Here is a 21,272-nt window from a genome sequence, read left to right on the forward strand (position 1 = left end):
ATTCATTTTTAAGTTTCTGATGGTGGAATTTTATTCTGAAAGCGCTTGAACGTATATATAAAAGCATTGTTGGTAAATGGGTTCTTTAATTATTAATTATAAAAAGTATTTAAGATTTAAGAAAGTTTTTTACCTCAGACAGCTAAAGAGAATCTAAGTGAATTATCAAAAGAAATCTTTTTTTAATAAGATAAATAAATAGTTTTGTACAATTTGTAGCAGATAATAAGGAAAATACGTATTTTTGTATTTTTCTTGCAACTGTTTTACACTCTTAATGTATGAGTTTCGTTTTAGAAAGAAAGAAATTAACATAATTCAAAACAACGGAATTAATTATGAAAAGCGGTTGAAAAATTTTCCATTCGAAACTTATATATATATGAACAGAAAAGAAGTGCATAGACGATGATTACTAATTACGTAAAACAAATTAGTAGTCACGATGTTTATTAAGAAAAATATAAAATAACTTAACTTTGTTAACATGAATAATTATACAGTCATTCTGAGCAATTTTTAATTTACATATAATATAATTTTAAATTTTATTTCATATTATTTTTTACGTGACTTCTCATAAATATAACTTTTGCGTTTTCATATGTTTATTCAGGCTTCCAATTTTTTTGTAATAGAAAAACAAATTAACGAAAAGAAATGCGATTCCACAATCGTACATTTTCAATATTGAAACCGCAGCTATTTAAAGGTAATGATTTATTGTATTTTAAGAACTCATTTTTTTCCAACTCATCATACTTCATAAAAAATTCATAAGGTATGACTTTTATTTTATAGTATCTTGATTATTTTAAACTGAAAGAAATTATCCCAAATTACTGTAATAATTATATTAGTATAGTTTAGTTCATTTATTTTTATTTTATTTATTTACAATTTAAAACTTACATGATCATCCGTCAGACCTAAGTCTGTCGACAGATATACTAAAGAATTATTATTACATTATTAAGTGGTTAATGCAATAACCAATTTTATGTAACAACTAAAGATATTATTAGTTTTTCTAATAGTTATAATAGTTACAATAATTATAATAGTAGTAAAAATATAAAAATTAGTTTAGCAAAATTAAACTATTTATTTAAAAATTAATGAACAAATTTAATCTTTAATATTTATTATGTATTAGATTTAGTTACTAAAACTATATTCAAGAAACAAAACTATACAACAACTAATTACAGAATTAATATCTTGTTGCAACAATTACATAACGAAAATAAATAACTAAGCTTTAACCATTCAACAATAGATTATTTATTGATTTATAATAATTATTAACATTAAAATAATAACTATAATCATGTTATAATTGTCTGGACTGCCAGTATAAATCCAACATGAATCCTGTTAGTACCTATTACGTTATAGTTAATGCCCACTCAATGAGACGTTTTTTTAAATAATTTTTTTTCATTTTTACATTATTGAGGTGATTCGGTAAAGAATTAAGTAATGCAGGAACAACATAGTTCTTTAATCGTTTACCATAAGTATTATTATATCTATCTGTAATAAAGCTAATTGCTCTCAAATTGTATCCACTTTCTACATTTACCCTGTATTCACTCTTGTAAAAGTTCTTAAAAATAATTAAGAATTTAAATAGACCTCTAGATGACAGAAACCTTGTAAGATTATTTAAATCGGTGTCATAATTGTTATCAGAATCGTAACGAGCAATATCTTTGAGGACCCTATTTTGTATTAAATTTATTTAATTTATGAGATATTCTGCGGCTGATCCCCATGCTGTAGTCAAGCCGTATCGAATAACAGATTCAAACAAGGATGAATAGAGTAAGCGTTTACAGTGAATTGGTAATATGGGTGAGATGTATATATAAGTGTAGTAGTAATAATTATATAATAATTATTATAAGTAAAGTAATAATTATATTTTTACGGCCTCCGAACTTCCCTTCCAGCCGTCCGATCCCTCTACAGAGGACAGAAAGTAGCCCATCCACAGTAACAAACGATATATTCGGAGCGATAAAACAGTTTAATACTTTTTTACATTGCCTGTGTACATCATTCTGCAACTGGACACGCATATTCGTAGTCAACTGCAATGTACGTACGTGTCGCCACAGTGTTGAATATTTGAGGCAAGCATTTATTTCATCTGCTGGTGTCGATCGAGAAATTACAGGCAATGTTTGCTTAAAATCTCCTGTGAGCAATATCAAAGAATTCTCGAACGGTTGAACGTTTCCACGCAAATCTCGTAACGATCGATCAAGATTTTTAAGCGATTTCTTATGTGCCATCGTGCATTCATCCCAAACAATGAGTTTACATTTTTGTAATACTTTTCCCATACAGAACGCTTTGGAAATATTGCACGTGGGAGTCTCGATGATTTGCATGTTTAACGGCAACGTCAGAGCTGAATGCGCAGTCCTTCCACCTGGTAACAATGTCGCAGCTATTCCAGACGAAGCAAGAGCTAAGGCTATGTCATTTTTTGATCGTTGAACCGTTGCTAGATTCAATCTAATGAGGAATGTTTTCCCAGTTCCTCCTTGCGCATCCAAGAAGAAGGTCCACCCAACTCCGTCATTTATCATTTGCATTATGCGATCATAAATGCCTTTCTGTTCACGCGTTAATTTGGGAATGTTTGATCGGACATATGACTGAAGATCACCAATGTCGTAACTCTGTTCACGGCGTAAATCCACATCAAATGAAGCAATCGCAGCTCGGGTGGGTGCTGGCATTCCCGATTGACTAAGAACTTTATTTGCATTAGCTAAGCACTTGTCTTCAATATTTATCAATGCTTCGTTGTAAATGCCTTCTGTAAATTCAGAAAAAAGTGAATATTTTACTTAACAAAGGGTGTTTTGGTCATTATGTATGGATATTATTTTCTGTGTATTGGTTATTTCAACTTTTTTTGTTTGCATAGTCTTAAGTCTATCTGGGCTATAAGAAAGTTGGGTGTTTTAATTTATTTATTGTAAGTCATCCTTCTTGGTGGCTTTTCTTTTTGTTTTGTTTTTTTTTTTTTTTAATAAAATACAGATGTTTTAGCTGTTAAATATAATTCAAAGAAATTTGTTACTTAATCAGTTGTGATTTTGTTTACATTGGCAACGGCCATACGGGCTCTTTGTGATTGGTCGTTGTGTTTGACAGCGGCCATCTTGTATTGATCTGATTGGTTTTCCTTTGTTTACATTTCCATCTGATTTATTAGCCTCTTATTTATTAAAAAACTGTACAAATTAAAAATAGATAGATAGATTTATTAAAAATAGATGAAAACAATCTTTGATGCGGGTTATATATCGTGATAAAATTTGTGCTCAATCGGTGCAGAACATTTTGAGTTTTTGAAGCGTACACAAACGAACTTAAAATTTTTATATATATAGATTATCAAAACAAATTAAACATTTTTTTCACTGTATTTTATGTGCATAGATAATACGTTATAATACAAAGTATTCTATTTATTTATTCTATAAAATTAAGGTACAAAAAATAATTATTCTTTCGAGTAAAGTAGAAATTTTCTCATCGTCTTATTTACCCTAATAGTAATTAATTAATTAAATTGTAATAGACCTTACACTAGGAATAGCAAAAGTTCCTTTTACACATTTCACCTTTCAATTTATGAAAACGATATTTAAGTGCTGATTTCAAATTTGGGTTTTCTTACCTGAATTATTGTCATTTACACTTCTGAAAAAAAAAAATAATTTCGTATAAATAAATGCGTAAGGGGTGATATATTAAATTCAAAAGATAAAAGGAAAGTATTCTCTAAGCGCTGTGTATTGCTTGCGAAACGGTAATATTTTTTTTCGGTATTTAATGATTTATTGTTGGTTTCTTAAGTATCTTTTCCTTATTATAACGTAGAATTAACGGTTGAACAATAAATCAATTTCAAAACGGACTTTGGAAAATACGTGTAACAAAAATAAGACTTTCTTAAGCTCCTGCGGGATTTAGTTTTTAGTCTATCAATATCTATCTGTCAATTTAGGTTTCGATCTATAATTAAGGTTAACATTTTTTTTCAACCTGCTTTATCGTTATACAATTACTACACAATTTAATGCTATTCTCAATTTACCTATAATGTAATCATTTTATCTATTTTAAGCAGTCCCTATTTACCTATGCTAAAATCATAGATATTTATCGAATAAAAGATCTGCCAATTATAATCAAACTGGCGTCTCACCATCTTAATTCTCAATGACTCCAGGGAGTAGCCTCCTAATAAAAAACTATATCAAAACCAAACGCTTTAACAGATTCATCAAATCTACTCAAAAACTTAGGTCGTTTACGTAAATACGGAACAAGAACTTTGGACCGGGTATCAAGCCTTATGGCTTCAAAAGTACTCGGGTTCGAGTTAGCATGTGTAGATTCCAACTTACCCTTCTGAAATCTTCAGTAATATAACTGTTGAACCGACTATTGGATGTACCTCCAATAACTGCCCTAAATAATAAATTTAATAAAATGAGTTGATCAGCAGCGTCAAAAGTTTTAGTTGAAGTGGCCTCTCACTCTTCCTTCTCATTAAGACAAATGTTGTAAATCTTAACCGTGCATCTTCAGTTTTCGAACCCTCCCTAAAACCATCTTGTGTAATAGAAAATACTTTTCCTGCTGATAAATGACAGTGATCTTGATTCGTTAAATTTTTAGAAAAACATCATAAATGAAACAGGACGATTAATTACCAATAATAGATTTTCTTTCCACCATTTTTTCTTTTAATCTCGAAATACTGAAGTTACTATAAGAAAATTCATTAAGATTACCTGCCCAAAGATTAACATTAATTATAAAAGCGAGGGGTTTAATTATTTCAGGTATAATAATTTTGTGCGCGCGCGGGTATGTATATACACTATACACTCGTATATATATATATATATATATACTGAGTGTTCGAAATAGAACTCCGGAGTTTCAAGAACAAATATAGATAGTTTTAATTTCTAAGACTAAATAGTGTTTTACTCATACTATATTACATATGGAACTATTCAATGGATTCGGCTAAGAAAAAACCCTATGAAATCGGGTGAACAAAATGAAACCGGCATCTCGTCCAACAAAATACATGTACAAAAAAAATCTATTAAGCCTTGTACGCTGTAGACTGTTTGAGATGTTCAACGCGAGCCTTTTAAAAGAAATCCAATAGAAATGAAGGACATTTTAAGGAAAATATTTGATTCTATAAAGGACATCGTTCTTAATATACTCAAACTCCACCTTCGCAAAATACGATCCCGGAAATTCAAAAAAATAAACGAAATAACGTACGAGGAATTAGGCTTTCATAGGTCATATTTTACGGATGGGTAATAATAGAACTCCCAATGAAATTCTCCTTTTTTATTTAGGAAGAAAAACTAAAAGCGTATTTTGCGATAAAGTTAAGAAACACTGTAGGAATAGAATTTCTGAACTTAACAAAATCGGGAATTAATCAAGAAAAAGTTGTAAAAATCTCGGAAAAGAAGGATAATTGCAAAGAAGAAGAAGGTTTCAAACGTAAAAGAGTAATAACGTGATTATTAAACAATAATGCCAGCGAGAAACACAAAATTACTAGCTAAAAAAAAGGTATTATGCGTGATCCAGCTTTGACTAAAACGGAAAAAATCTTCTTCCTCGCTGACTTCTAATTATATTTTTCAGATTTAGACTTTTAGCAAAAGTATTTTTAGCGTAATCTATTTACATACTAAAATGTTAAACGTTATAATATCGGTTTATACGGGCTAATAATGAGACTCGGTTTATTATCATAGTTCAGTTAAAAAACTTGTTGAATTCTAAAGAAATAAGGTTCAATCCAAAGTATTAGAAGATAACTTATAGGAAATTAACATTCGAACATGGATTTGTTTACCGAGAATAATCCAAAGTAAGAGAATATTTTAGAAGTTCGACTAAATAGTGTATGGGTGCAGTTACGTCTAATCTTCATTATGGGATACTTCATTCTGGTAACCGCCGAGCTAAATTATATACGTTTGAACTAAGCTAGAAGTTAAGTTAGAACTATGTTTGAACTAAGTTAGAAAACATACGATTCAAAACCGTAAACACAAACATGTTAAACAGTATTTCTCATCGCTTCCGGTTTTTAAAGGTTCCTCAATTTTTAAAAAAAATGTGATGCGGACAACATATGATTCCCTTGTATATCTACTAAATTACACATACACATTTTTTGCTGCGCTTTATTTAAACTAATTTTATTTGAAAGTGAGATACGATCCTCCAGTTCTTTAATAAAGTGGACAGTTACACAATTGCTGAAATATAAGTTATTAACGTAAAATATTTACACGATTATTAATTCAACAATCTTACGTGAAATATTAGGATAGAATAAAAGGTCCCTTTATTACTCGTATTACTAGATCAGTATTATTTGTATCTAGTGAATTACTGATTAACAAACGTTTCAGATTTCTGGTGTGTCGTATAAATAAAAATTAATAATAATTAAAATATTCCGTTTAATGAACTCCTGTATACTGGAGTTCGTTTAACAAACGTTAATTTCGACCTTACGGTATAATATACTCGGTTTTTATTATTAGACTATTCGGTGAATAATCAAGAATGAAAAAAAATAATCATATAGGAAAAAGAAAGAACATGAAGAAATATATCTAAAAAAACGACAAGAGGATGAATATGAAGAGGAAGAAAATTTGAAAACTAGAGAACGTGTACACAAATTAAGATCAGAAGAATTATTTCAAACCAAAGAACGATTAATTGCTCGAAAAAAAAATAAAGGAAATGATGATCAACTCTGACTTTAGAGAGAAGATTAGAGAGACTTTAGGGAGAATATTACCTTACAATATCAGAGGAGTAATGAACTAAACGATAAGAATTTTTTGCAATTTATTAAAGCTCGGGCATGTATGCCTCAATGTATATATTGTTCTTTGTGAGGGGCTATTTTTCAGTCATCTGTGGATAAAATTAAATTAATTATTCTGTAATTCCAGAATTCTAGAATATTCAGTAATTCCTGAATTCCAGAATAATTAAATAAAATTAAACCAGAAAATCCAAAAATAATACTATTTTAAATTATAATTTTCAATTAATATAAAAATAATCAGATGTTTCATATTATATGCCTATTAACTTACATATACTCATTTTCAAAAGCACATAAAATCTTATTTCACTAATAATTCTGATTTTTTTTTATTGTTATAGAATAATTATTTATTGTAAAACTTTTTCTACAACCACGGGTTAATAAATCAATATATTTAAATTATAAAAAAAAGATGACGTCTGATTCGAACCGATGTGCCTTCCCTTATAATTCATTTATTAAAATTTTTTTTTCATCGGTTTCCTCTGGAACCGATGAAAATAAGTACCAGTTATGATATATCGTTGAAAATCTCAATGAGGACTTATTACTGCAGTTAAGAAAAAGTTCAAAATCCAAATCTTTTTGGATTTGGGGCTTTTTCGGATACTTTTGTTTCGGTCAATTGCAATCAAAAGGGGAGGTGCACAAATAGACGTTACAACAGTTCTGAATACAAAATTTCAACATCCTACGGCTAGTTTTTGAGTCATGCGAGATACATACGTACGTACAGACGTCACGCTGAAACTAGTGAAAATGAATTCAGGAATGGTCAAAATGGATATTTCCGTTGAAATCTGAAAACCGAAATATTTTTCGATCACAATACTTTCTTTAATTCGTACAAGGAAGTAAAAATTAAATCGACAATAGAAGTACAAAGAAAATCGTGAAAGAAGAAAACAATTACGATTGTTTTTTCAAATACAGTCGATGCCTTGTGTATTTACATCAATGTATCTTATATAAATTTAACAGAATATCCAGCGAGATCGGCATATACCTCACGGAAGTATTGCACAAAAATTCTTCAAACAAAGCTCGAAGAATAGTCTTTGTTTATAGGAAAGATACTTCGTACAAGAAGTATTCTTAATTTTGTATGTAGAAAATGACAACACATAATAATCTTAATAATTTGATTTTTGAGTTTACACATACGACGATTCGAATTTTCTTATATATTCTTTACACAATGGTTTAAAAGCGTTGCTGCCTCAGACGGTGGCGAGTGTCCTTCTATACAGTTCGGTTGTAGAAATAGAATGTAATAAAATTTCTCATAAGAAGCGTATACATATATATACATCCCTGTGCGCGCACGCACGCACGCACACACACGCACACACACACACACAGAGAGAGAGAGAGAGAGAGTGAGAGAGAGAGAGAGAGAGAGAGAGAGAGAGAGAGAGAGAGAGGGAGAGAGAGAGGGAGATTTTTTTGCGAAAGCGGTTATCAGTTTTAAAGAAAAAGTAAAAACAGTTATATAAAGCAGCAAGTATGTTGACACAAACACTGTGATATAGTTTAAACTTGTACGCAGAAGAAATGAAAATTACTACATTTAAAATACATTGTATTGCATCGATTATACTTCATATAATACGTCTATAAAAGTACTTTGTAATTACGATATCAATTAGCATCGTTAGAAATAAAGTCTCTCTTTTAAACTAATACATCCCATATGTTTATCTTTGATATATATGTTTTTATTACAGCGATAATATCGGTGTTCATGCTTAGATCGTCGATTTTTTATTAACACACAACTCTTTTCCTCTTTATGCGATGGACATCGAATTGTCTGAAGATTACCAGGAAACGGTCCATCACTTTATTCGTGCTAAGAACGTATCGAAATACTACAATTTTTACGGGAAAAAATCCTGTTCTAATTGAGTTATTGAAAATTTTAGGGACCGACTTGAAATCCAGATTGCAACCGTATTGAAAAAATCGTAAATGTCTGCCGAGACAGATAAGATAACTGTTAAAAACGGCTTCAAAAAACATTGAAGAAATTTACTCTTCGAATCGGATGTACATTAGACAAATGTTTTGTTACGTAATAATGAAAGAACAACAGATGTTGTTTTTTAAACACACAGATAACAGTTTCTCGACTGATAAACGGCCGTATTTAGTCATTCACTTGTAAAAATACTCGGCATCGAGTTGCATTAAATACAATCGTTTATACTAGATCGGCATACGCTATGCAACTCGTACCTTTGCGTCTTAAATATTTAAATGACGTAGAAAAAATGTAGAATAATGGGAATAAAAAACCTTTGATAACCTACAATATAACTTACGTGGAAATTATTTCGACAAAGTCGAACTTGATTTCCGGCTTAAATCCAAACATAAATTAAAAGTTTCGAATATTTTGATGAGTTGTAAGTAAAGTATAATTGTAATTTAATTTAGTAAAACGTTTGTACACTATGTTTTACTAGGTTATATTAATAAATAATGTCATTTATGATTTTATTCACTAAAGTGAAAGTTTAATTAGATATGCCTTTTTTTTATGACGTTACTTATCGATTTAATTTCTCAGATAAATCATGGTTTATTATATATATATACACAATTCGACACAGTATTCCATAAGCCAATTAACCGATGGAAAAAAGAAGCACATATTTAAATGTTTTTTAGGTAGATTTGATAAGAACGCTACCTATTATAATGGGCACCATGTTTCGACTTCCAGAAAATTGGGTCTTATTTTCCCGTTTCACATCCCCCAGACCCGAATACCACCGTAAGTTCAAAAGATTACATATACATTTATATATATGTATATGTGACGGTAAAACCCCGAATACCGGTAAATCTTAAGTTTTACCCGCAAATTCTAACATTTACCAAGTCACTTGGTAGAAGTCCGAAAAAATCTTGAAAACACATTTATTTCGGACTTTTACCAAATAGTTTTGGTCATTATTGACATTTAACATAGACTGTTGGTAAAAGTTGACAATTCTGTAATGAAATCACTCAAAAGTATGAATTTAAAAATGCTCTTCCAAATATCGAAATTTCAGTGCACTGCGGGTGAAAAATGAAACAGGTTTTTTTTCAAAAGATTACAAAAAACTTTATTTTGCTATTTAATACTAAGACATTTCAAAAACAATACAAGTAATTAATTCATATACGCTAATATTCAGAAATGAATCATTTTCTGCAAACTTCTACAATGGTAAATATCAATATGTTCGTTGTTATAATTAAATGGATCCTTTCGAGACTATAAATTGCAAAAAAACTCTATAACTAAAAATAATGCCCATCTCAAGTACTAGATAAGTGAAGAATAAATATGAAATAATGATTTTGAAAGAGTAAATCCTTTTCAAAGGATAAAGCCTGAAGAATACAATTTCCAATAAGAATAATCGATTAACTTTTTTGTGTAAAAATTATTCTTAATAATATTAAATAAAATTCAATCGCATTTTCTTTGCAGCATGTTTTTTTAATCACGGTGTTTTGTAAAAGGAAAGTAGAATTTTACGATAAACAGAAAACTGGAAGGCTATATTTAAAAGAAACAGAATTTTTAATTATATTTTTTAGGTTTTTTATATCTTTCCTTAAGTTTTAGAATTGTTTGACGAACAAAATGACTGTATTTAATGAAAAACGTTCAGTTGGGAATCAAAACGTTTTTCCCGCTGCAAAAATTGAAAATAAATTGGGTTAAAAAACAATCCGGGTGTTAGACCCAGACTGTGTATTTAAGAGTTAACTATTAATTGATTATTCTCACGTTTGAAAATGATTAATTTTAATGCAATTTTTAAATTGAAATTCCGAAATTGAGAAGAGCATTTTTAAATTCATGCTCTTTCCTATTTAGAAGTGATTTCGTTACAGAATTGTCAACTTTTACCAACAGAATACGGTAATGGTCAACAATGACCACAACGATTTGTTAAAGGTCCGAATTAAATGTGTTTTCTAGATTTTTTCGGACTTTTACCAAGTAACTTGGTAAATGTTACAATTTACCGGTAAAACTTAAGATATAGACACAAGATATAGATCTATATAGACACAATAACTTCCGTAATTTTGCTTAACAACTTTCTTATAAAGTAAAATATTGAATTCGTTTAAAGATCCTACTATTCTTTGGATAAGGGCCTAAAACTTTTCTAAGTAAAGGTTTTTTATATCACTAACCATTGGCCGACGGGGGGTTGAAAAAATGGATTTTCGAAGACAAAATAGAATCAGACATCTCTCAACAGGCACAGTATCGGATCAGTCTAAAGTGGTCGTTAGTTCTCTGAATATTACCTAAAACTTTTGTCTGAAATAAATTTTGATATGACCAACCCTTACGGCAAGGGATGACCAAAATATTACTGGAATTGTAAGAAGATGGGGCTTGTATTGTAAACATGGGAAACTTTTTTTCACATGCAACCATTATCGTACTAAGTATATTTGAAGTTTTTCTTAATTTTATGGTGGAAATCTTTCTTATCCCCTACTTAACACCGGTGAAATCTACCTCCGCGAGTATCTACGCTAAAAATTAAATGACCATTTGAGGCGTCAAGTAATGGTCAATATTTACCGGTTAGTGTAAGGTTTCGATTTTCATTAATAGAGTAAAATTTAACGTAATGACGTCGGACTTGTACCGCGCCGGGTAAAATCTTAACTTAATTGTCTAATCAATAGGCACTACAGTGGTTTGTTTGCTGGAATTACTGTAATCCGCATTTAATACTGAAAAAGAGTCGAATGTTCTTGGATTAACTGCGCGTTTACGAATTTGAAGTGGTGAATGCCTTAATTAAAAATAACGTAGAAAAATATTTTGATCGTTACGTGTAGCTGTTTTGACCGATCAGGAAAATAATCGCCATTCGTATAAACCGTAATATTTTTCGGTTACAAAATAGTAATCTTCCCATTACAAGTAATGCGACTCTTATTATCTTCACCGGGCGGGGATGCACTAAAAACCAAAAATTATTCTAAAAAAAAAAACTACTGAATTTTCAACATCTAACATGTAATATCGAATAAGCAGTCGAAAAAAAACAATCGATTTTTTCGACTGCTATATACCACTGTATACTATATACCGCTGCTTATCAACCGACATCGTGACACAATGTAGTTTAAGATATAATTTTTTTAGTAAGGATTCAAATTAATTTTCCAAGGTACTAAACAGCAACGATTACCTCATCTAGATGGTTTCGTTTCGGTTCTGTTGTCATCGCTCGTACCGCTTCCTATTTTTCGCCCCTTCAGTAATCAGGTACCCTTTTACAGTTAACGGATAAACGCAGAAGTAAAACATCTAGAGGTAAACAAATTTTGGCTGACAGATGAACGCATTGGTAACTTTCCTTGCAACATCACGGGTTCATAGCTCTTGTATTCCTTCTTGCATATAACATTCGTTTTCTACACAAAAACTGTAAATTCAAGAACAAGACTAAAAGTAACGCTTTTAATTTAATATTAATTAATACTTGTAAAAAAATTGTTTACCTATTAATTGTACGTAAAATTTATTTCTGAAGATGTGATTTATCGATTATCCGAATTTCTTATTTTATATATGTATTTTTTTTTTACAGTTTTACGAGAAAATATATAATTGAGTATCAAATCAATTTAAGTGTGAAAAATAAGTAAGTAAGATGATGTTAAAACTGCGAATGATTTTTATTCTGATTTGTTGTTTTACTTCTGTAAAACAAACGACGATCAAAATGCAAACACAGAAGCCAGGTACTCAGCAACCTGCAAAATCTACAGCAAGTAAGGAGCAACCTGTCGAACCTGTAATTACTATGCAACGTTCAACATCTGAGCAAGCTTCATTATCTATTGCTTATATTAATAGTTTTTTTGGAAGGCTAGGTTATGTTAATTATTATAGCACATATTCGCAGTATTTTGGAGCTGCAAGGAATCCATTTTTGCGTATTTCATTTGACCGTAATACACTTAACAATTTCAGTAAGGTAATAAATTATATACTAGTTTCTTCTTTTTTAGAATTAGATTGTTTGTTTACTTAATGAATTTATATTTTAGATTGAGTTAGAACGGATATGAGTAGGAAGTATTTTTCATTTATTAAACTTCACTTAATCATGTCGTTTCTGTAATCATAAACTTTGAATTCTTACATGAAATTTTCTTAAAAATAATTCATGTTAATAATGGCATGTATCGCTTTTATAATATGTAACAGATTATTTGGAAATTAAAAAAATTTATTATAGTCGAAGAAAAAAAATGTAATTAATAATTAAAAAATCAACTTACCAACAATTTTTTTATGCGTTCAAGCGCTTTCGTAATATATTTCCATCATCAGGCTCTTAAAAATGTATATTATATTCTTAACAAGAGTAAAAATTCGTTGTCATATGTAAAGTATATAAAATATAACGATGGTCGTCATTGTTTAAAATTGTTTCGACTTAACGTCCTGTCATTAAGATGTATCCACCGTTATGGTAAAGTGGAGTAGAACGGTATGACCGATTGGTCTAGGCAGTATATTTTAATTCGCGATATGCGCATTTTAAGCAACATACACTTTATCCATCCAAATTAATTTTATTACTTTTTTTTTATTCTTTCAGATGGATCTATATTATTTATATATTTTATCGTTAGCTGCATATGCTGTTTTTAAACCATATAATTTAAATATTTTGTTAATTAATATACACATTACCGATAATTTAGAAAAGTATCATATATATGTTTTAACAATGATAAATTAATAAACGGACAAACAAGAATTCACAACGATATATTGTATAAGAAAGAACTGAATAATCACAATAGAGTGAGTTGACCATACCGTTCCCACTCCACTTTACCATAACGGTGGAGACATTCATAATGACAGGACGTAAGTTGAATAATTTTAAACAAATCACGACCACCGTTATATTTTATATACTTTACGTAAACAAATTTACAAATGACAACGAAATTTTAGTTTTATTAAGAATATTAATAAATAAATATTCTATCCGTATAACTCTTCAATACCGACCTTTCCTTTCGTATTATAAATCCTTCTTTGTTTAATACATTATTAGATTTTAATTTACGTACCGCAAAATTTTCCTTAACATTTCTGTATGCTCCGTCTATTTTACCGATGATAATTTCTCTTTCCACATCTGAACTCTTTTCTTTAATCCACTCTTCTTTTGTTAGTTTGCACTTCCAATTTATTTTTTAACTGTCGATAATTCCTATTACTTTCTTCGTCATTAGCGTTCTTATATTTTCTACGTTCATCCATCAGCTGCAATATATCCTCTGATATCCAAGGTTTTCTACCGGTGCTCTTTTTTCTGCCTAAGTTCGCTTCTACCGATCTAAAAGTTTCCATTTTAACATTCTCCCATTCTTCTTCTACATTTTCTACCTATCATTTTTAGTTAGACCTCTTGCGATGTCCTCAAAAATCTTCTTTACCTCCTCTTCCTCAAGCTTGTTTAAATTCCACCGATTCATCTGACACCTTTTCTTCAGGTTTTTAAATCCCAATCTACAATTCATTATCTCTAAATTATGGCCGCTATCAATGTCTGCTCCAGGGTAAGCTTTGCAATCGTCGAGTTGATTTCTAAATCTTTGTTTAACCGCGTATAATCTATCTGATACCTTGCAGTATCGTCTCGCTTTTTCCTTGTGTACATTCTTCAATTATGATTTTTAAACTGGGTGTTGGCAATTACTAAATTATACTTCGTGCAAAATTCTATAAGTCGGTCCCCTCTTTCATTCCTTTTGCCCGGCCCGTATTCACCCGCAATATTTCCTTCCTTGCCTTTTCCGATGCTTGCATTCCAGTTTCCAACTATTATTAAATTTTCATCCTTTTTTATGCGTTTAATTTCTTCGTATACACACTCTACCTCATCATCATCATCATGGGCGCTTGTAGGCATATAGACGTTAACGATCGTTGTTGGCTTAAATTTTGATTTTATCCTATTTCAATGATTCTGTCGCATTGTATGCATTTTGAAATATTTTACTCTCTTCCCTATCTTCTTGTTCATTACGAAACCTACTCCTGCCTGCCCTTTATTTGTAGCTGTGTTATTATTCTAAAATCACCTGACCAAAACTCGTTTTCCTCTTCCCACCGAACCTCTCTAATTCCTACTTCATCTACTACATTTATCCTATTCATTTTGCTCTTTAAATTTTCTAACCTACCAACCTTTTTCAGACTTCGACCGTTTCACGCTCCGACTCGTAGAATGTTATTTTTTAATTTTCTGGTGATCCCTTCCTTAATAGTTCCCACCCGGAAATCCGAACGGGGGTCTAGTTTAGCTATGAAGCATATAATATACATTTTTAAGTTCCTGATGATGGAATTCTTGTCCGAAAGCGCTTGAACGCATAAAAGAGTTGTTGGTAAGTGGGTTTTTAAATTATTAATTATGTAATCGTACCGATGGGCCGTGTCTGATAAAATTATTTTAAAAAAATTAATCGAATAAAAATTAAAAAATCTTTTGTTTTGTTAATTTCTACAAAATTTGGATCAAATAAAAAACGACCACCATATCCGATTCATTCTAGCTATTCACCCCAATACTACCTGCCCGATACGCCAAAGCTACAGTAGTAGTTATAAAGTAGATCAAACGTCGCTGTGATACTCGTTACTGCAGCCGATAAGTGGTTAAATTCTATTAATTTTGTTCGATCAAATCAGAACAATTTTTGCAATAAAGGTTTATTAATATTGCGGGTGTCAGATCATTTGCTTTTAATTTTTATAAATTTTATAGCAGTCTAATCTGTCCTATACTTAGAAATGGTATGACAAGCCGAGACGTCATGGTTTTTCCTGGAACCATCAAGTGGTGGTGTAGTGCCATCAAAGTCTCTCCTAGAAACCGTTATCTGTATCTATTAATATACATAAATTAATATTTTTACGTGGTACTTTTGTATCTTTTTCCCTAGTTAGTACTTTTGTAGAGATAGACATCTGTTCCATTAAAACGGTTTATTTGGAAATCCAAGGAAAAGTATAAGAGGTATGTTTACCGTCCCAGTCATCCATTTAAAATGGACTACTCACTTTATATTAATATCTTTAGTAGACAATTGTACTGTGGTTACTGGTGTGTATTAGTTTGAATATAAATTTCATGTATAAGTTAAATATTTAAATTAAAATATTTAAAAACATTTAAATATATTTAACATTTATTTTAAATTATATTTTATTTGTAATAATATTAATTATTATTATTTATTAAAATATTAATATTTTATATCTATATTTAATATTTAAAATATTTTACTGCTAAAGAAATTTTAATTACTCTCTCAACAGTAGGAGATTTAAAATTGTTCTTATTTATGTGAAATATTATCAAGTTTTATGAACTTGAAAATATCCAAAATTCCGAATGCGATCAGCGATATTAAATAACTGTCTATTGCGTTTATATGCTTGTAAATATATGTATGCATGTCTTTATTAAATTTCTGTTTCTCACTTCCGTGTAATTTGTATAATTTTATTTCCTTCCTTTTTTTTGTTACAAATTATAGAATTAAACTTTTACTAATTACGGTTGCTGTCTGTCTTCACCTGAAAAGACAGACGTGTTTTCAGACTCGGCGTCTTTCATAGGTATCAAAAATTTACGTCTCATCGTTAACGGTAAATCTATTTAGGTTAACTTGAAGTAAGATAAAATATTTTACTTATTAAAGGGTGATATGACAAATATCAGGCAATATTTCACACTGATATGAATTATATGCAAATTTCAAATATACTACTTATACAACAGACTACAAAAAGGAGAAATAAATTTAACGTCGATTCATGTCATTCTTAGTTGAATTAGGAAAGAAAACCGAATTAGACTTACAGATATTACGTTCTATTCTTACGACTGGCAATATAACGGAATATTTAGTTAATTTTACCACACAAAAAGTTTTTGTAAAGACTTTTGCGGTAAAAATGTCGTTACTCTGTCGTTTTTTGGTAAACGGCAGTTCTTCTTCATTACATTGCCAAAAGAGGAAGCGAATGAGTTTGACATTTTGAATAATTTTTTTTTTTCAGGGCTTGTATATGGTAAACCTCACGGTGGAAATAAACAATGAGGAATCGCATTATATACCAAAAATACATGTAATTTGTTCCCTAATCAACATTTCGGTGAGTAATTACTGATTAAATATTGTATAAATTGGAGAACAGGATAACACTAAAAAGTCAAACACATCAGTTTACGTATAAAATAGGCAATTATTAAATTTTTTTTTTTAAAAATCCCGACTAAAAGACTTGTTTTAAGATTTTTCGCATATACTGTTTATTTGTCTATTATTATCGTTCATTGCTATTATTATTTCTGTTATTTTTTTTAATATATATTTTTATATATTAAAAATTTATCTCGAGTGTCTATTGATGATTGCAGCAATGGAAACAGTCATCTGTTTAGATTCTAAATAAAAATGTAATTGTTACACGATTGGTTTTTAAAATTATTTTCTTAATATTTATAGTTCAGTATGGATATATTTAATGCTAATAAATAAGTTCACATCATAATATTAAAATTTAGTTCCAAAATATCGTCCAAAGTTAACTAAAACGGGTACAGTTATAAAAATAAGATTTTTTCATTAAATTTAAATTCAAATTTAAGTTATTATTCAAACCTCTGTTCATGTAAATAGTATATTATTTAAAAATATGCACAAAAAATATAACTTATCCGTACGTGAAATTTCGTTTTTTTTCTGAAAGAAATTAAATCTGTATACACGTAAAAGTTATCTGTATAAAGGTTTTTATAAAATCCTCATTCGAGTTGCTTCAAGAATAAAAACGGGTCTTTGTTTCACGAAAGAAAAAGATATCTGAAATTGTATTTATCCGTTTTAAGTTCTATCTGATCGCATTACGCATCTGAGTTTTCTTTACTTTGGATGCACATTTTTTATCTTTCACACTATCTATTTTTTATTTCAGTAAATTTCTTTTTCAGGATCAGCAATTGGTAAGCGGCTTCTGTTACAACTCCTTAGAGTCATCTAACATAAATATACGTAAGTTTTTTGAAGAATATTACTATATTTTACAGTTTATTATTTTTATTTTGAACATTGTGGTTTGTTATTGAATACGATTATACGATTTGAAATTGGCATAGTAAGCGTTTATTAAGAGAGGACTCGGAAATATACAACAGCGTTTAAGAATTTATAAAACTATGTTGATTTACGACATTATTGATTTTAACGATCAACATAATTTGGAATAGCAGAATCCAAAACGATTAATGAGAGATTTAAATAAAAATAAATATTACATCGGAAAATTATAATAGTAACAACATCAACCTAGATAACCGATGTTTTTGAAAGGATTAAAGAATAGTATTTCTCTTGTAAAGAAAATAAAAAAACATATTAGATCGATTATTAACTATGAATTATCGCTTTAAACGGTTTCGATCGAATTAGGTTAGAAGATTTCTAAGCGAACGAACCCTCGAATGTCACTTTGCACCACTTGTGGAATTTATAGACATATTGCATTTATAAACGTATTTATAAGAGAGAGTGAACCTACCTCCGATCCGAAAATATCACCTCTACAAAACAACATTTAAGGAGGGCGATGACCGATTTAACGGAAGAGCATTTAACGATCCTTTTACGATAGAAAACATTCGGAAAAAGATTTACTGAAATTATATACAGCTAACAAATATAAAGATGAGTTTTTCCTGTCTTCGTTAAACTAAGATTCTCTACCGTTTTGACTTCTACTGGTTGGCTGTAGGGATTAGAAAACACATTTTTCTTAAAATAATAATCATAGTGCTCAAAATCAGCTTGTGCGATGCAATGATTTCTCGTATATATAAAAAAAAAAAAAAAATTGTTTCTGTTTCTATATCGAATTAACGATGTGGTAATGGAATTTTATATATAATGATTTTTGCACGTAATTTATCCTTCCTGAGTACACAGAATTCCACAAAAGTATTACTTTTGTGGAATTCTGTTCCACAAGGTTATCGTACAGAAACCGTGGGTGATGGAGAATCTAAATACATGAACGTTATAGATAAGTAATTAAAAAATAATTCGTAATTCAGAATAGGTTAATAAATATATTTGAGCGCATAATTATCTCTACCTTGAAGGGACATAAAGAATTTAATTTTCATTACCGAAAATGGTAGTCGATGAAATTAATTAAATATAAAAATCATTAGCTTATAAGTAGCTTGAATCGCCGCATAGAATTTGGAACGTGTAAGCTCGTATCGTATTTCGACAAAATCTGTAGAAAGACGTTTATCTGTTTTCATATTGCTATCTACAATCGAAGAATTATCTATGATTTACAAAAATTTGATATCTAAAATTATTTAAGAGTCAGTGTTATCATTAAAACCGATTTTAGTTGGAGGAAGAACTTCTTCCTCTTTCAAATAATTATGCTACTGTAAATAATTTAAAACATATACCAGCTTGCTTTACACAGTATAATTAAATAAAATTTTACCGTTTAAAATATTTTTCTTGTGTTCAATCGTAGACTGTGTATTTTTTAATTTTATGAACTGTATAAACATTTCTTTTATTTTTTGTTTACAGCTTATCAGTTTCCCTCTACTTCGATAAAGTGGACAAATTTGACTGGGACTGACAATAAATCGACGGCAAAAGTATTCGTTACAATTTATAATCAAAATAATGAAAAACTTACACCTATACCCTCTGTTAGGATGCTGTCACGCATAGACGAAGTTAAAAATACTGTTAAAATTGCAGATAAAAAATCGAATGGACTTGGGGATGCATGTTTTAACATGGCAGTAATAATAAATAATTAGTATATTATTAAAATATTTCGTAAATTTAAAATAAATCTGCAACTAATCTCATACGTACTAAATATTAATGAATTTTAACGTAAAATAAATAAAATGTAATTAAAATTATATCTTTATTTTGTTATTTTTTGTGACCTCTTCATCACCCCATAAAGCTATCCTAAGTCGATTAAAAATGCTAACCTAAACGGAGAACGGAATAAACTAAAATGTACGGTAAAGCAGTTGTAGTAGAACATGAAAGTAAACATGAAGTCTGCCCGAACGGAAAAAGGAATACCTAAGACCATTATGTTAATATAAATGTTACTAAAATATATTTAATCTATTGAAAATTTTGTTCTGTATAACAATATGTATGATAAAAATACGTAGAAGGTTATGCAAAAGTTTGGAATATTTATTTTGACTCGGCTTCTAGTTGATGTTGGAAGGGGTATGGACATGATGTTGGAAAGCTCTTCGTTTGAGTTATACTCGGAGTGTGCTGAAAATACTCTGAAGAGTAGAAAAACTTTTAGCGATGGAAAGTGGAAGCGTATAAAATAGAGAGAAGATTAAGAATGTAAAACGACAAATAAATTTAAAAAAAAGAAAATCCAGAAAGAACTACAAAAAGGATGAACGGAAAGAATAATGTAAGGTTCGACAATAGATTTTTAAAAGAATAAAAAATTGAATAAACGAAAGGATAAATCGGCTGCTGTTACTACAGGTCAAATCGTAGACCAAATGGTAACAAGGTCCAGCTAGAGAAGAAAAATGCGGAATAATTCACACTTCAAATTACGATTTAATAAATCCGTGGTGGGGGTTATTAAATAAAGGGTTTAACAAACTTAAAATGTTTTATTATAACATTTGAAGTTTGTATCCTATTATAGGCGACCGTACAACCGAAGAGTGCGTCACCAGATTATTCCGTTTTGGGAAGAGTTCTTTTCTCCGGTTAACTACGTAAGTTGTTCGATGTGTTCGTTGTGAACAAACCAAGTGAAGAGATGTCATTACTCTTTAATTAAGGGGGAAGATAGTTTCCTTTTTGTTAATAAAAAAAAGTAAATAATTTCTGTGTAAATTTTATTATCGATTTTGTTGTTGTCTCACTGCCTTAATCGGTTGTTCATTTTATAAATTATTGTAAATTTCGTAGTAAAATCAAAATTATTATCCGCGATAGAAAATTTACATATTTTATAAGTAGTTACAACTGCATTTGTAAAAATTTTAACTTCAACAACTTCTAGATATTATTTTTTGACGCTGGTGTCGAGGGTTATGATAATTCTTGCAGAATTTCTAGGTTGTTCCTAGTTTAAATAAATTTTATTTTTAAGACTTAAATGTACGCCTCATTTTGAGGAAAAATTAGGTGGCCTTAGAACAAAGCTTAGAGATGAAATAGAGAAACG

At 29.7% G+C, this 21,272-nt stretch overlaps 1 protein-coding gene across 2 annotated transcripts; it reads left to right on the top strand.

Moving 5' to 3' along the window:
* Positions 1–642: 642 nt before the first annotated feature.
* On the top strand, positions 643–19,970 carry LOC142333512 (uncharacterized). Of its 2 annotated transcripts, XM_075380772.1 has the most exons (5): positions 644–781; positions 12,556–12,945; positions 17,064–17,159; positions 17,998–18,058; positions 19,622–19,970. In XM_075380772.1, exons 2-5 carry the CDS (start codon positions 12,619–12,621, stop codon positions 19,858–19,860), a joined length of 723 nt encoding a protein of 240 aa, XP_075236887.1. In that variant the 5' UTR covers positions 644–781; positions 12,556–12,618; the 3' UTR covers positions 19,861–19,970. The 2 variants fall into 2 exon arrangements, with proteins under 2 accessions (XP_075236889.1, XP_075236887.1); XM_075380774.1 differs by lacking the exon at positions 17,064–17,159 and having other exon boundaries at positions 643–781.
* Positions 19,971–21,272: the final 1,302 nt, after the last annotated feature.

This window comes from Lycorma delicatula, chromosome 12, assembly GCF_047948215.1.
Source record: "Lycorma delicatula isolate Av1 chromosome 12, ASM4794821v1, whole genome shotgun sequence".
NCBI lineage: Eukaryota > Metazoa > Arthropoda > Insecta > Hemiptera > Fulgoridae > Lycorma > Lycorma delicatula.